Genomic DNA, 17,517 nt, shown 5'->3' with positions numbered 1-17,517 from the left:
GGCATATAAATGATCTATAAAAAGAAATCATTCAATAACATGCTGTGAAGTGTACAGAAAGAAAAGTAATATCAAAAGGCTCCACAAATTGGAATGCATTAAAATAGGCACTAAGAATAGGCACTATAAATAGGCATAGTTTGACCAGGGAGGGAGAGAGGGAGTGGGGGGGAGGGGGGCGGGGCGGGGAAGAGAGAGAGAGAGAGAGAGAGAACAACAAACTAAGAGAAGCATGGCCAAGGAGATACATATAGTAGATGAGACTTATGGATGATGGCTCCCAGTAAGGGAGAAATGTTTGCAAAGGTAGCTTTTTGGCCATACAGTGAATAGTCTTGAATGTTATGCTAAAAAGTTTGGAATTTATTCTACAGATATTAAAAGGTATTGTAGGGTAGAGTGATATGATCTGATGTCTGCTTTAGGAAGTTATGCACTCACACAGAACTATTTAGAATGTACCAAAGAAGTAAATGTTTGGAAGGAAACTGGAGAGAAGGCTGATACAGTACTCTGCAAGAAAATATCAATCAACAGCTAAGAGTTATACAAAAACTGAATATAAATTCTGGAGTGGAAAAGTACAATGAGTGAAACAAAAAATTCACTAGAGGGACTTCCCTGGCACTTCAGTGGTTAAGACTTCGCCTTCCAATGCAGGGGTTGTGGGTTCGATCCCTAGTTAGGGAGCTAAGATCCCACATGCCTCTCAGCCAAACAACCAAAACATAAAACAGAAGCATTACTGTAACAAATTCAATAAAGACTTGAAAAATGGTCCACATCAAAAAAAAATCTTTTAAAAGAAATATTTATTTATTTATTTATTTGGCTGTGTCAAGATCTTTAGCCTGCAGCATGCAAACTCTTACTTGCAGCACGTGGAATCTATTTCCCTGACTAGGGATCAGACTCTGGCCTCCTGCATTGGGAGCACAGGGTCTTAGCCACTGGACCACCAGGGAAGTGCCCTCCCCCAAAAAAATCTTTAAAAAAAAAAATGCACTAGAGGGGCTCAACAGCAGATTTGAGCTGGCAAAAAAAAAAAAAAAGAATCAGTGAACTTGAAGAGGGTCAACTAAGATTATCCATTTTAAGGAACAGAAAGAAAAAAGAATGAAGAACAAGCATAGCCTCAGAGACTTGTGAGGTACCATCAAGAGCACCAACACACACATAATAAAGAGTCTCAGAAGAAGAAGAAAGAAAGAGTCAGGAAAAAATACCTAAAGAAACAATGACTGAAAACTACCCAAATATGATGAAAACATTACACTTTCAAGAGGATCAACAAACTCCAAGTAGAATGAACTCAAAGAAATCCAGTCTTAAACACATCATGATCAAACTGTCAAAAGCCAAAAAAAAAGAGAGAATCTTGAAAGCAGTAAGAGAGAGGTGACTCAACTAATAAAATATTAACAACTGATTTACTGTCAGAAACCACGGAAGGCAGAATGCAGTAGGAAAACATATTCAAAGTGCTGAAAGAAAAACACTATCAACAAAGAATTCTATAACTGACAAAACTATCCTTCAAAAAATGAGGGAGAAATAAAGACATTCTCAATTCTTTTTTTTAAGTGAGACAGAATCTGTCACTGGCAAACCTACTCTACAAAAACTACTAAAGGGAGTCCTGCTGGGTGACATGAAAGGATATTAGACAGTAACCTGAACCCACATGAAGAAACATTATGTCAGTAAAGGCTAGGTAAAAGGCAGTATAAACATATTTGTGTTTGTAACTCTTTTCTTCTCCTATCTGAATTAAAAGACAACAGAATAAAGCAATAATAATAAAACTGTGAAGATGGACTCACAATGTATAAAAATGTAATTAGTATGATAACAGCACAAGGGAAGGGAACAAAGCTACACTGTAGCAGTGAAATTATGTTGGGATTTATCAGAAAGAGACTATTAAATTAAGGTGTTAAATGTAGTATCTAGGGCAACCACTAAGAAAATAACTTTTTTTAAAAAGGTAAAAGAGAGAAAAAGGAAATTTAAAAAGCACAGTAAAACATGTTTAAAGCAAAAAAAAAGAGGTAAAGAAAAACAAAAAGATATGTAGGAAGTAAAGAGCAAAACAGCAGACATAAATCTTACCTATCAATAATTAAACATAAATGGTTTGAATATACCAATCAAAAGGGAAAAATTGGCAGAAGGTAAAAAACAAAACAAAACAAAACATGATCCAACTATGCTGTCTATAAGACACACACTTTAGATTATAAAATACAAATAGGCTGTATGTAAAAGGGTAGGAAAAAATATACCATACAAACAATAACCAAAATAAAGCTAGAGTGGCTATACCAATAATACAAAATAAATGTTTAGACGAAAGCTATCACTAGAGACAAAGAAGGACATTTTATAACAATAAAAGGGTTGATCCATCAGGAAGATATAACAATTATGAACATATATGCACCTGACAATAGAGCCCGGAGATGCATGAAACAAAAACTGACAGAAGTAAAAGGAGAAAGAGACAATTCAACAACAGTTGGAGACTTCAGCATCCCACTTTCAGCAGTGGATAGAACAACTAGACAGAAAATCAACAAGGAAACAGAAGGCTTAAACAACTATAAACCAATACTCCTAACAGACCTGTATAGAACGTTCCTCCAAATGGCAGCAGAAGACACCTTCCTCTCAACTGCACATGAAACATTCTCCAGTATAGAAAATGCCCCTAGGCTGTAAAAGTAGCCTCAATAAATTTAAATGGATTGAAATCATACAAAGTATGGTCTTTGGCCACAACGGAATAAAACTAGAAGTCAATTACAGAAGGAAATTTGGGAAATTCACAATTATGTGGAAATTAAACACACTCCTAAATAACCAAGGGGCCAAAGAGGAAGAAAATTTAGAAAATATTTGGATATGAACAAAACCAAAAACATGACATACCAAAGGCAGTACACAGAGGGAAACTTATAGCTGTAAATACTTACATTAATAATGAAGAAAGATCTCAAATCAATAACCTAACCTTCCAAGTTAAGAAACTAGCAAAAGAAGAGTAAACTAACCCCAAAGCAAGTAAAAGGAAGGAAACAATAAAGATTAAAGCAGAAATAAATTAGAGACTAGAAAATAGAAGAAAATCAAAAAAAACCAAAATGTGGTTATTTAGAAAGATCAACAAAACTGACAAATCTTCAGCTAGACTAACAAAAGGGGAGAAAAAAGGAGAGAAGACAAATTATTAAAATCAAGAATGAAAAAAGCGCCATCATTAACAACCTTACAGACATAAAAAAAGTTTATAAGGAAATATTATAAACATTTGTGTGCCATCAAGTTAGTAATGTAGTTGAATGAAGAGAAACAAATTCTTAAAAAGACACAAACTACTGAAACTGACTCAAGAAGATACAGAAAATCTGAACAGATTTATAAGTAAAGCTATTTAATTAGTATCAAAAACACTTCCCACAAAGAAAAGCTCAGGTGGCTTTATTGATGAATTCTACCAAATGTTTAAAGAATTAACAACAATCCTTCACAAACTTCCAAAAAATCAAAGAGGAGAGAATACTTCCTAGCTCACTCTATAAGGCCAAAGATATCACAAGAAAGCTACATACCAATATCCCTATTGAATATAGACCTCAAATTCCTCAATAAAGTAAAGCAAACTGAATCTAGCAACATATCAAAAAGATAGTACGCAATGAACAAGTGGTATTTATTCCAGCAATACAAGGTCAGTTCAACATGGAAAAAGCAATCAATGTAAAATATAATACAGAGAAAAACAACATGATCATTTATTTCAATAGACACAGAGAAAGTATTTAACAATATCCAACACCCTTTCATGATAAAAACACTCAGTGAACTAGGAATAGAAGGGAATTTCTTTGACTTGATTAAGGATATCTATGAGTAACCATAGCTAACATCGTATTTAATGGTGAAAGATTGAAAGCCTTCCCCCTAAGATTAGGAAAAAGACAAAGATGTCAACTCTTGCTACTTTTATTCAACATGAAATGGAGGTTCTTGCTAGGACAATAAAGCAAGAAAAATAAATAAAAGTATCCAAATTGGAAAGGAAGAAGTTAGACTATCTCTATTTGTAGATGACATCCTTGTATTCAGAAAAGTCTAAGGAAACCACTAAATACACTTTCAGAACTAATAAACAAGTTCAGCAAGGTTTCAGGACACAATATCAATATATGGAAATCAACTGCATTTCTAAACACTAGCAAAGAACATTCAGAAATGAAATTAAGGAACAATTCCATTTACAACAGCATTTTTTAAATTCCCAATTTAATTAGAGGCATAAACTTAACAAAAGAGGTACAAGACTTACACATTGAAAATTATGAAACATCATAGAAATATAGACAACCTAAATAAATGGAAAGCTATGCCATGTCCATGAATATGAAAACTTAATAGTACTAAGACAGTTATATTTCCAAAATTGACCTAAAGATTCAATACAATCCCTATCAAAATCCCAGCAGTCTTTTTGCAGAAATTGACATAGAGACAGAAAAGGAGATTAGTGGTTGCCAGGAGCTAGGGAAAGAAGGAATGGAGAGTTTCTGTTAATGGGCACACAGAGCTTCTTTGTGGAGTTATGAAAACATTCTGAAATTAGATAGTGGTGATGGTTGCACAAGTCTATGAGTATACTAAAACCCACCAAATTGTTTAAAAGGGTGAATATTATGGGTTGTTATGAAAATGTTATGCAAAAAGGAGCAAAAAGGAGAAACCAAGGTAATAGCAGTGAAATACAAAATAAGGAATGAAGTATGAAAGGTTTTGTGAATGAAACTGACAAGAATGAGCAGCTGCTGAAGATGGTGAACAAAAGGGGAAAGTTAGCCAGTATTCATGGTTTCTAACTTGAGGGTCAGGAAAGATCAATGGTATAAAAGCAGGGCACATAAAAGATGGACCAAGTGTATGGGGAAAGATAACAAATTTGATTTTTGATATTCAGAGATTCTATCCACTAGAACGCGAGGGTAGACGGGAGAGGGAAACATAGAAGATGGAAAAGGAATCGGGCAGGTTATTAAAAGGGGTAAGATCTACCTCACAGATAGAAATGAAGTGATACAGGGGTACATTTTCCTCTGATTAAGGAAGAACACAACAGAGTAGAAAGAACAGGGAAAGAATCTAAGGGAGAGGGAAAGAATTTAGAAATTAAACAGGGTGGCACTGATCTTCTCAATGAAGGAAGAAAAGCAAATGTATTGATGAGGGATGAATAAAAGCATTAATCAGCAGTCCTGAGGGCCCAGAAGAACCTGGACAGCATGAATGAACACTGGTTAGTGGTTTCTCATTAGAAACTGTTTAACTGATGACATGTTTAAGAAAACTGTCCTGCAACAGGCATGGGTCACGCTCTCACTTGCTCTCTTTCTGCCACCATCTTGGTTCCACGTTCCCCGCACCAAATGCCTGGTGAAGCCACAGATACCGTCCCTGCTACACAGCAGGAGCTGCCACAGTCCCAGGGTGAGACAGGGTCTCGAACAGAATCTGATAGTGATGAATCAGTACCAGAGCTTGAGGAACAGGATTCTACACAGGCAACCACACAACAAGCCCAGCTGGCAGCAGCAGCTGAAATCAATGAAGAACCAGTCAGTAAAGCAAAACAGAGCCAGAGTGAAAAGAAGGCACAGAAGGATATGTCCAAACTGGATCTTCGACAGGTTACAGGGGTTACTAGAGTCACTATCTGGAAATCTAAGAATATCCTTTTTGTCATCACAAAACCAGAAGTATACAAGAGCCTAGCTTCAGATACCTACATAGTTTGGGGGAAGTCAAGATTGAGGATTTATCTCAGCAAGCACAGTTAGCAGCTGCTGAGAAATTCAAAGTTCAAGGTGAAGCTGTCTCAAACATTCAAGAAAACACACAGACTCCAACTGTACAAGAGGAGAGTGGGGAGGAAGAGACTGATGAAACAGGTGCGGAAGTTAAGGACACAGAATTGGTCATGTCACAAGCAAATGTGTCAAGAGCAAAGGCAGTCCAAGCCCTGAAGAACAACAGTAATGATATTGTAAATGCTATTATGAAATTAACAATGTAACCATCTGAAAAGAGGGCCTTTTTTGGTGTTTCAAAAGAGTAACTGCAGCTGGGTTGTAAATCTGTACTGTTTTTATCATTAATAAAGTTATAGCTTCTTGTTGGATGAAAAAAAGAAAAAAAATCTGTCAAACTGATTTATTAACAACATGTCACTTAGCATCTGGTAAAACTAATAAGTGGTCTTCCATCAAGTAAGACACTAAAACCTCTTTAGGGTAGGTAGCTACAGTCCTACTGTTAAGTATACCAATCTTTCAGAATCAAAGCATGTGGTAAATTTAATCACTTTAATAAACTACATATGACACAGAACAAACAATAATTTGCCAATAAAATTGGCACAACAATAACTACAAACACAACAGGCAGCCAAGAAGGGCTTACTGGAGGAAATATTCTCAATATAAATTGTATGCCTAAGAGAAATACACGAAACAGTAAATTTAATTTTTCCTTATGAAATCATCACATACATTTATTTTGTTAATACTGTACTAAACAGGTCCTTGGTAACTCTTTCTAAACAGAAATCTTAAATACGAGCTGCATTTCTTAAATCAATGTTGACAGAATATCAAACCCATAGGATGTTAACAGCCATACACACACACATACACATACACACAGATGCACAAGTATTCTGCAGGTAATACATTTGGACAAAACTGCATTAAATTGCAGTAAAGCAAGTTTCTATTCATCCAGGGCCTTTTAGAGCTTTTAATATACTAATGTGCAGTTGAGCTCCATCTGGGTAGACATTTCCAAACTTATTTGACACTTTAAAGGCAGGCCTGTTAGTGGCTTCTAGAATTGTGTCCACAATATATACCACAATTTTGATAAATACTAATGAGAGAAATTTTTAATTAGATTTTAACAATAAGATTTTAAAGCTGGGGAAATAATCTTTAATTCGTATCTATGATGGATCCAAAATATTCCAGTATAATAAACTTTACATTCACCCCAAAAATCACAACATCCAAAACAGAGCCAGTAAATGTACAATTAAGTGACAGTAAGTAAATACGTGATTAAGAGACTGATAAAACAACTATTCTTATTGACCCTAGCACGGTAACTCAATGTAAAGAATTAGGTAAAAAAATAAATGCACTATACGTAGTATTTTTCTCTCTTTTAAGAAAATGCAAATCATAGGGTATTCACAAATTAATAATGATGCCTAATAAATTAGATTTCAATAAATTCTACTCTTAAACATCTACTTTTTTGATAAATCAAAACCCCGTACTTATAATGGGGTGAGGACATAGAAAAAAACAGTAGTGTTAGTTCCAAGTTCCAAAAAACGTTATTCCAAGATATTTTTGAACCCAAGCGATTTTTTTAACATATGTAAAAGTTTATAAATATAAGAAATACCAAATACATATATATACTTACCATTGTATCAGAATTAAGAATTTGTCTCATAAATTCCAAGAATGAAGATGCAAGTTCACCCGTGTCTTTACTAAATGTGCTGACCACTCGTTTCAGTAAACTATGCAGAGCATTATTGTTTTTCCTTAAAGAACTGTAAATAAAGAAAACAAGCAATTTCTTAAAATTTGAGCATATAAATCTAGTATAAGAAATGAACTATCTCGGGACTTCCCTGGTGGTGCACTGGTTAAGAATCCACCTGCCAGTGCAGGGAACGCGGGTTCGAGCCCTGGTCTGGGAAGATCCCACATGCCGTCGAGCAGCTGAGCCCATGTGCCACAACTACTGAGTCTGTGCTCTAGAGCCCACGAGCCACAACTACTGAGCCCGTGTGCCACAACTACTGAAGCACACACACCTAGGGCCCATGCTCTGCAACAAGAGAAGCCACCACAATGAGAAGCTCCTGCACTGCAACAAAGAGTAGCCACCACTTGCCGCAACTAGAGAAAGTCTGCGCACAGCAACAAAGACCCAACGCAGCCAAAAATAAACAATAAATTAATTAATTAATTTAAAAAATGAACTATATCAGTTCAGACAGCCTAAAATTTAGTAAAATTAAAATTTTACACTTCAAGAAATGTAAAAAAGTACTTTTGGTGTTATCTGTCACACAAACCATTTAACAAAGCATTTTTTATAGTCGATATCTCCTTTTAAAGAAGATAAACTTCAAAAACACTGAAAGAAAAAATTTCCCCCCAATAATAAAGCTATAAAACTTAGCAAAATAAACTTGCAGGTTCCCTTTTTTACACTTTTTATAAGCTGAGGATTTCTCTAATGTGAGGTTATAGCTGTCTCAAAAGCCTGACCAGAAAGCCTAACTTATGTAACTACAAAGAATGATTATTTTTATGACATTGTAATCTGACAGAAAGAAATTAAGGGTACAGAGTAGGCATCAGCAAACTTTTTATGTAAAGAGCCTGATGATAAATAGTCTAGGTTTTATGGGGTTATACACAACTCAATCTGTTTCTCTCTATACAAAAACATCAGTCTCAGTCACAACTACTCAACTGCTGATATAGCGGGAAAGCATCTGCAGACAACACATAAATACTGGCTATGTTCCAAGAAAGGCTGGATTTGGCCTGTGGCCCACAATTTACCAACCCCTGATATAAAGAGGTTTCAGCATAAGAAACAATCATGATATGTATTCAAAATCATGACAATATACAGCCCTGCTAAAATTATCCTATGCATTTACACAGTTCATAGTTGATCAAAAGAAAATTTCAAGACTTGGGTAAAGCAATACAAAAGAGAGAAAGAAGACTCGTGCTCTTGAGAACTTTATAAAATGATGAAATGGAAAAGGCACAACGAACAGGAATGAGATTAAATACAGAGATAATACAATTAATGGAAAAAGCAAAGGTTCAAAATTGGACTATACCAATTACTAGCCTCTACTTATAATCTTAAGAAAGTGAACCTTACTTAGACGGTCTATCAAAAACTGGGGTCCACTACACACCTTTTAGAATGTCTACAAAAAAAAAAAAAACTAGCAATATCAAAATCTGGCATTTTGTTGGTAAACTTGTAGAGAAGTTGTCTATAAAAGGGTAGCACACTGGACTGCTGGGGTGATGGAGATAGCTCTGCATGGAAATGAGATGCTAGACACATGACTCTACACACTTGTCAAAATCCACAGAACCATGTATCATAAAACATGGGTGAGGTTACAAAGAAAGGGGGAAAGCTAGAATCAACCTTCTGATATTGTATTAGAATCAAAGTATCTGTATGGACTCATTTTAAAAAATACATACATACAGGGACTTCCCTGGTGGTCCAGTGGCTAAGATTCCATGCTCCCAATGCAGGGGGCCCAGGTTCGATCCCTGGTCAGGGAACTAGATCCTACACACCGCAACTAAGAGTTCACATGCCGCAACTAAAGACCCCGAATCCCGCAACTAGACTCCACATGCCTCAATTAAAAGATTCTACATGCTGCAACTAAAGATCCTGCAACTAAAGATGCTGTAACTAAGACCCAGCGCAGGCAGGCAGGCAGGCAGGCAGACAGACAGATAGAAAGATAGATAGATAGATAAATTTTTTTAAGTACATACATAAAATAAGTAGATGAAAAAATAAACGTAGATTTGTGTATACACATGACTTAGGACACATATATGTCCCAGCTCTAGCCAACGAGAAGAACCAAAATCAGCAACATAAGTTGAACAACAAAATAAATAACAATAGTGTTCAATTATTATACAAGAAAAAAAAGTCCATGAATCCATATTGATATACCCAAATAAGTAAATAAATGAGGGAAAAGTGATGAATTCTTTCTTACAGAAGGACAATTAAATGAGAAAGGAATGAGAAAAACAGGAAATCACTATTAGAACACCACAGTAATAACTGCCACATGCCAAGATTCACTGATGGATAGTAAAATGAGTGGACGAAAGTTTTAAGTAGAAAAAGGACATTTACATAGTCTCAAAGTATATTCTTCAAAATGTTTAATACTTAAAAACAGAAAATTAGTAAGACTGCTGTGCAGAATCCTGGCAGGCAGGACCTCAGTCAAGTGACCGAGGTTAGTATCATCACTAATACATGATGTATTTCCTGATATGATGTACTCAGAAAGGTACATTGCCTCTGTAGTATCCTTCTCAATAAAGCATAATCTCAATCTAATTATGAGAAAACATAAGACAAAACTAAATTGAGGGACATTCTACAAATGCTCTCCAAAAATGTCAAGGTCATGAAAAATGAGGATACAGGAGACAAAGGATACATTAAAACTAAAAGCAAGGTAGGATCCTATTTGGATCCTGAAACAGAAAAACAACATTACTAGAAAAACTGGTAAAACCTAAATAAATTCTGTATTTTAGTTAATAGTATTATGCCAAGCTTAGTTTCTTAGTTTTGGTAAATATTCAATGGTTATGTAAGACATCAACATAAGGGTAAGTTGGATGAAGGGTATATCTGAACTCTGTACTATTATTTTTGTAATTCTTCCTAAAGTCTAAAATTATCTCAAAAATTTTTTTTCTTGAGTGGGGCCTGCTTCAGGACTAGATGAAAAGTATATAGTGATCTGTTTATTTAAAAAGCCAGATCATACTACACCTCTGCTCAAAACCGTACAATGGCCCTTATAAATAACCCTAGAGGCCCTTGATGATCTTCCCTCCCCACACCCACCCATTACTTCTCTGACCCTAGGCCCTATCATTTTTCTCCTTGCTTACTCACTTTAGGAGCAACCACCATGGCCTCAAGGCTTTTTCTCAGACAAGTTAGGCATGCTATTGGCAATTGCTCTCCCCCAGGATATTAACATGTTTCACTCACCTCTCTCAGTTCTTTGTTCAAGGGCTACCTTCTCTGTGAGGGCTTCCCTGATCACCTCCCCATACTTCAAATGACAACTGTCACCCTCACTTTGGCACTCACTAATCCCTGCCCTACTTTATGTTTTTCTGTAACATACTATGTATTTTATTTTCATGTTTAGCATCTGTCTACCTCTAATAGAATGAAAGCATCAAGAAGACAGGGATTTTTTTTTTAATTAAATCCCCAGCACCTAGAACAGTGTGTGGCCCAGAGAAGAGGGCATTCAATAAATATTTGTGGACAAAATGACTTGTATTCCTTCATAATGTCTACTATGAACCAGGTTTCTAGGTGCTGGTGGGAGTACAGTCAAGAAAATAGTCCCTGTCCTTGTGCAGCTTATATTCTAGTGACGGAGACAACCAAATAAGCAATAAGTCTATATAATGTAATCTCAAACAGTATAAATACAGTGAAAAATATAAAGGGGAATAAGGAATGGGGACACAAAGGATAGGCTATTTTAGACAGGCATTTAGACAGGAAATATATTGATACAGATACCTGAGTGAAGTGAGGAAATAAGTCCTAGAAGAATCTAGGGGAAAAGCATTTAGGAAAAAAAAAGTCTGGAGGTAGGAATGAGCCTGACAGGGAGCAAAACTGAGGATAAAAGAGCTATGAGATAAGTCAAAGAGATAAGCAAGGGTCAGACTGTATAGAGGCTTAAAGATCATTATACAGCTTGAATTTTATTTGCAGTGCAACAGGAAGCCATCAGAAGGATTTAAGCAAAACAATGACATGTATCTTGTTTTAAGTTTAAAAAGATCAGTCTGAGTGCTAAGAAAATGTATTTTAGGGGGACAATAGTTGAAGTAAGAAGAGAAGATGGGAGGCTACTGCAATGGGTCATGAAAGAAAAGAGTGGACTGGATAGGGGTGGTAACTATGGAGGTGGAGAAGGGTCATCAGATTCAGGAGGTATTTTGGAAACATAATGAACTGGACTTACTGATGGACTGGATGTAGGGAGTGAGGAAAAGAGAAGAATCAAGAATCTTGAAGTTTAACATTTACCAGGACAAGCAGGACAGAAACATGTTTGAAGCAAGAATATCAAGAGCTCTGCTTTAGTTCAGTTTGGATGCCCATTACATAGCCAAGTAGAGATGTCAAACAGATACATGGGTTACTTGGAGCTTAGCAGAAACATCAGAGCTAAAGAAAGAAAAGGGAATAGGTTATGATGACTTACATGAATCTAGCAGAGCCAACGACATCACATATCATGCTATGGCAGAGGTATGCAAAGGGTATTTGTGAAAGCACCTAACGCAGTTAGGAATGGAGGAATCAAAGAAAGCTTTTTGGTTTTCTTGTATGTGTAATGTATGAGTCTTAAAGGATGTAGGGTAAATATCCAGGCAATAGGAAAAAGGACATTCAAGAAGTAAAATTTAAAGACTTTGGTGAGAGATTGGGAGGTGGGGCGGGGGGGAACTTGGATGTTCAGCAGGTGCCTTCAACTGAGAGAGAATACAGGAGAAGAGACAGACGAAGCAGGTGGAAAAGGTAGCAGCCAGCACCAAGCACAGTAGCTGGAACATAACTTTTCAACCAATGTTATAAGAATTAATGAGAGGTACAAATACATGTTTCCTAATCCTTTCTATCTCATAATTCTACATACTTCTAGAAATTCCAAGGAAAACTATGTAGTAGCCACTATCTCCCTAGTGAAGAAAAAGATGAGGGCATGGACAGAGAGACGGGAGCAGAAATTGCACTTGAGAGACTGAGCAGAATGAGATTCACATCATTTCAAACAAATTTCATCTCAGCCATTCCTCTAGAGAATAAAAAACACAGAATCAGCACTTTCAGCTTTAGGGTCCATAATATCACACTACCGTCATCTTTGAAGAACTACAAGTGAATATACCAACAAAACAAATATCTTAGAGCATGAATTAATGACCCTGGAACAATAAGATTTCCTTGTTAAATACTGCAAGATGTCCACATTAATATGTCTATTCAATTTATATTTTTAATCCTAAAGATTTTATTACTAGCACTTTTCATTGCTAATGAATCTTTTCCATAAACACGAAATTTCTCCACATGAAAGAAATCATACCTTCAACCTTCTACAACAGCTATGAATTAATTAATATGGGGGATTTAAATACAAGAGTATTATTAAATTAGATAAAGCATTACCTTTTTAAATGAAATAATCCATAATCATGCTCTGCAAGAAACATCATTGTTCTGACACATGTCAGTAAACAGTTGTAACTACTCTCAGAGTTAGCTAGCACAGCCAGGAGACAGTCACAGATTGAGGCCATCAATTCTTTGTTTGGCAGAGAATTGGAGAGCTGCTCCAGTTCAGAAATAGAACCTTCAGAAGAGTTTGGCAAAATTAGTGCAATGTCCTGTGAGGGAGGAGGGGAGTTGGGAAAAAACAATTTTTTTAAATGATTGTCACTATCACTTAGCGTTTTTATTTCTGAAATACACAGCAATTAGTAACTATCAAAATACTATGGTTACTGTCCCATCCCAAACATAGACTCAAACACATTAAGAACAAAGGAGTTGTTTTGGCCTTCTATAAAGGTTAATACAAGGATACACACCTAAAGAAATAAAGACAAATATGTTGTATCACAGTATTTTTACTTTATGAGACCAACACCTTACCACTTGGCAACTGTGCCTGACTCACAGTATTCTTATTTTAAAAGAACATCTCTTTGAAAAATTTTTGCTTCTGGATTACACTGAGTGTAATTTCTATCTTCAGATGGTTAGGTTAGTACTTCTGGTACTAAAATATTTTAAATTACTGTATTATTCATTCATTTGAATATTTTTAAATTTATTAAAAAAGCATCAGAGAAATAAATTTTAATAAATATATCCAATTTGAATTAAAAACAACACAAAAAGAAATGGATGGAGCAAAAAAAAATTTAGGCACAGTCTTCCAGTATTTTCCTGTAGTTTTTATATATGTTTAAAATTCAAGTTTTTCAACGTCAGCAAGTTTACCTAAAAATAACTAAAAACTCACAGTACGCATTTTATAGAAGTAAAGCAGACATTACAGAAACATTTTTAAGTATGTGTTATCGCCTTTAATCACCTCAACATACTGGAAGCAAGTATTCAAGTTGGGTTAGAACTATAAAACAAAGCTTGAATAGAACGGAAATATAATAAGGTGAGGCCAGCCAAGAATGAGGTTTAAGTGATCAGGGCAGCTAGGATGCTAAAGTGTAACTCATCACAGCCATACAACCCAATGTGAATTACATTAACAAACACCAGTTGACTGCACATTCTGAAGTATAAAGACTTAAAATAAGCCTTTTTACCTGGTCCAAAACTATTTTCTACCAGATCCCCTTTTTGTGAAAACAAGTCACATCAAGAATGTTCCTTGAGTGTTAAATGTAACCAAACTGGATTTTGGTTAGCTAGAAAAAGGTAATCTTCCATGATGGGATCCTATTAAAAATATTCTGCCTGGAAAAATCATATTTGATTGATTTAGATAGTAAGAGCATTTTGATAAGCTAAAATGCCATTAGGCATAGAAATCTCCAAATATTGCAATAACAATGGGCTCTAAAAGTTAAAACAATTCTCATTAACTCATGGAACTATAAACTGGAAGTCAATAATATAAACAGCAGGAAGAAATACTACTTTTAGTCAACACCTTTATAGATGTTTATAACACAGCAGTCTGAAACACACTAAAATGTAGTAGCCTGTGACGCCTTCAAAAGTGTCCAGGGACTTCCCTGGCGGTCCAGTGGTTAAGACTCCATGCTTCCAATGCAGGGGGCGCGGGTTTGATCCCTGGTCAGGGAACTAAGATCCCACATGCCATGGGGCACAGCCAAAAAGATTTTTTTTTAAATTGTCCAAACAAGAAATCATGGTATTAATTCAACCAAGCACAAAACTATACTATTCAAGAGTGAATTGGTGTATAATATAATTAGAAGGAAAATGAACATACTAGACATAACCAACCCCAAAGAATACAATGGCACATAAGGTAAATATGCAAAGACAATGTCTCATAAAGAAAATGAAAAAAGCTATTCAGAGAAACCTGTGAAGTACAAAGTCAAAGAAAGTTATATAGCACCAAATCATTTTATTGTTGGTTCACTGGTCAAACTTATCTCCCTAAACAACAGTAAGAGTAATGAAACAGATGTGATCTCTTTGGTAACAGCCAAGATTTACATCAAGAGAAGCTTTTAAGAAACACATACACACACAAACAATTTATAAAAATAACTATAAATACCTGATCACAGAGAGACTGCAAAATGGATGTGATAAATTCAACACACTGTTGGCGAATAACACTGTCTCCAGGAGACCGCACCAAAGCCAACAGATCCTGGAATATCTCTGCATATCTTTCATCACCTTTAATAGTTCCATTAATTAGATGCAAAATAGCTAATTTACAAGCTTTGTGTGAAGCCAGAGCATCAAGAAGAGCAAGCAACCTGGTGGTTTGGCTAGTATACTGTTTTTCTTTATCTTCTGAAGTGCTGAAATAAAATCAACACATTTAGTAAACAAAGTTCTTGATTTTAAGGCATTATTTAATAATTTGTTTTTCAACACATATCAACTTACACAAATCTTATATAAAAAATTTCATTCCTTGGGTATGACAACTTCTCTGGAATTTTACAATTACTATAAAATTTTGTAAATTCAGGTTTTTAATAATGTATTTTCTTAAATCAGAGTACTTCATAGCTCACCTTTCAAACACCCCAATCTTGAAACACTTCCAAGATATCTTGCACGTGATATAATGACATAAAGTTTCCTAATTAAAATTAATCTATATATATTCATGTGTCTGTGTGTCTGTATATATGTATATGTGTATATTTATATGTACACATATTATCTGAGCACACTAAACTCTGGTTTCCAAATTCTAAGTTAAAAAAAATGAATCTGTGTCAAAAATAACTTGAGGAAAAAAATTTTTAATGCAAAATCAAAATACCTTTGCAAGTCTTCTACAATCAAATCCAACACAGTTCTCATAATCAGAAGTGCAGTTGGTGAGGCAAGGTCACATAATTGAACACAAATACGCCGTAACATATGTTGAATTGGCTGGCAGGTTGTGCCAGAGAAAGAGCGAACTATTTCTTGGAGCAACTTTGCTTGAACATGAAGGTGCATGCTCCACAATTTTCGGGTGTTGAGTGCCACTGATATATCATGTGACTCAATAACCTGTTAAAAAAGTATAATGTGTGTGTACGTAGATTTTTTTAAATATTTATTTATAGTCACAAAAACTGTTCAGGAAGAACTGTTATGAAAAGAACATCTTTACTGCATGCTTAAAACATAATTTTCTGTTATACAATTAAACATTTGCTTGAATTCAATGCACCTAAAAAATCTTATTGTTCTCAGGTTAGCAGTCAGTAGAGCAGAGTCCATTGGTGAACCAACCTAGTTAATGGCAAATTCTAACACACGATAAAGGTGGGGGGAAAGGATTTAAAAATAACAAAAGTACAAGTATACATAACAGCATAATAAAATTCACATTAACAAAAATTTATTTTAAATGTTACTCCCATATTTCCTTAATGACCAACTTGCTTCAGTTTTATCTCACCCTCATCCAGTTATTTTATGTCTTTCTTAGGGGAAGGAGATGAGGGTTTGTCTTTTTTAAACAAAATCACTGGCTTTTTAAAAAGTGTTATTGCAGTCATTTATAAGATGCATGTTATATGGAAGTGATACCTGAGTTGTTTGCATGGGCAATGGTAGAGGCAGCAGCTCTGAAAGGAGTATGAGTCCAGAAAAAAATCCTTCAGGAACCTTCAAGATCGAAGAAAGAACTTCTTTTAACATTAAAGACCAAGTATTGTTGGCCAGAGTCTCTTCCGAGATTGTGAGCTTTTCATTAACTCCTTGTGTAAAAGTCAGTAATATATCAATGATATCATTCTGAATTTTCTGTTCATCACTATCCAAACGACCTGAGAGAGGGATAGAGCACAGGAGCATGTGTAAAGTCACAAGTGCTGAAGGGACACGCATGTCCTTAAACTCAAAGGATCCACCTCTCAGGAGTTCCGTTAACATAGTTTTAAGAAGAGTAAGTGTGCAGCGAGCCATTGAAATAGTAGTAACTCTGTGAAGGGTAGTCCCCATGTTGACATGGAGTCTCCAAGGCTGAGTCAGAATACTGTTCAATTTTTGCAGCACCCGAATAAAGGTGTCCATTCCTTCAGCAGAAAAAAGCTGAATGACAGCAAGATTCCATTTCAGGTCTTTCTGTTGACCTTTATATAAATAAGGGAGAAAAAAAAAACTCTAATTACTTACATATTAATCATTGGTTAAGATTTTGAATATTTTATTTAATAAATGATATTTATACTAGGCCTAAAAAATAGTAGTTTTTAAGTATAGTAGCCACATTACCTTCAACAGGAGGTGGTGGACATGCCACATTACAGAGAACACGCAAGGCAGTAGTAAGGCCAACTCCTTCTGGGGTCATCAAGTTATCAATATTCTTCAAAAATAAAAATG

The 17,517-nt window shown here is 35.4% G+C and overlaps 1 protein-coding gene and 1 pseudogene across 3 annotated transcripts in view; one reads left to right on the top strand and one right to left on the bottom strand.

The window, feature by feature from the left end:
• Positions 1–17,517, bottom strand: part of VIRMA (vir like m6A methyltransferase associated) — a 61,376-nt gene that overhangs the window by 8,560 nt on the left and 35,299 nt on the right. For both annotated transcript variants that reach the window (XM_082600799.1, XM_082600798.1), the window contains exons 12-17: positions 17,407–17,500; positions 16,720–17,264; positions 15,959–16,194; positions 15,233–15,485; positions 13,120–13,337; positions 7,516–7,648 (exon numbers count right to left, since the gene is read on the bottom strand). In XM_082600799.1, coding sequence (XP_082456925.1) covers positions 7,516–7,648; positions 13,120–13,337; positions 15,233–15,485; positions 15,959–16,194; positions 16,720–17,264; positions 17,407–17,500 — 1,479 coding nt within the window. The remainder of the gene's footprint in view (positions 1–7,515; positions 7,649–13,119; positions 13,338–15,232; positions 15,486–15,958; positions 16,195–16,719; positions 17,265–17,406; positions 17,501–17,517) is intronic.
• LOC309792098 (nascent polypeptide-associated complex subunit alpha-like) lies at positions 5,442–6,298 on the top strand (annotated as a pseudogene). The gene has a single exon. The product of its transcript is annotated as a nascent polypeptide-associated complex subunit alpha-like (transcript).

This window comes from Mesoplodon mirus (genome assembly GCF_964341445.2).
Source record: "Mesoplodon mirus genome assembly, chromosome: 16".
Taxonomy (NCBI): Eukaryota; Metazoa; Chordata; class Mammalia; order Artiodactyla; family Ziphiidae; genus Mesoplodon; species Mesoplodon mirus.
The sequence above is the reverse complement of the archived record's forward strand: the minus strand, read 5'-3'. Positions and strand labels throughout refer to the sequence as shown.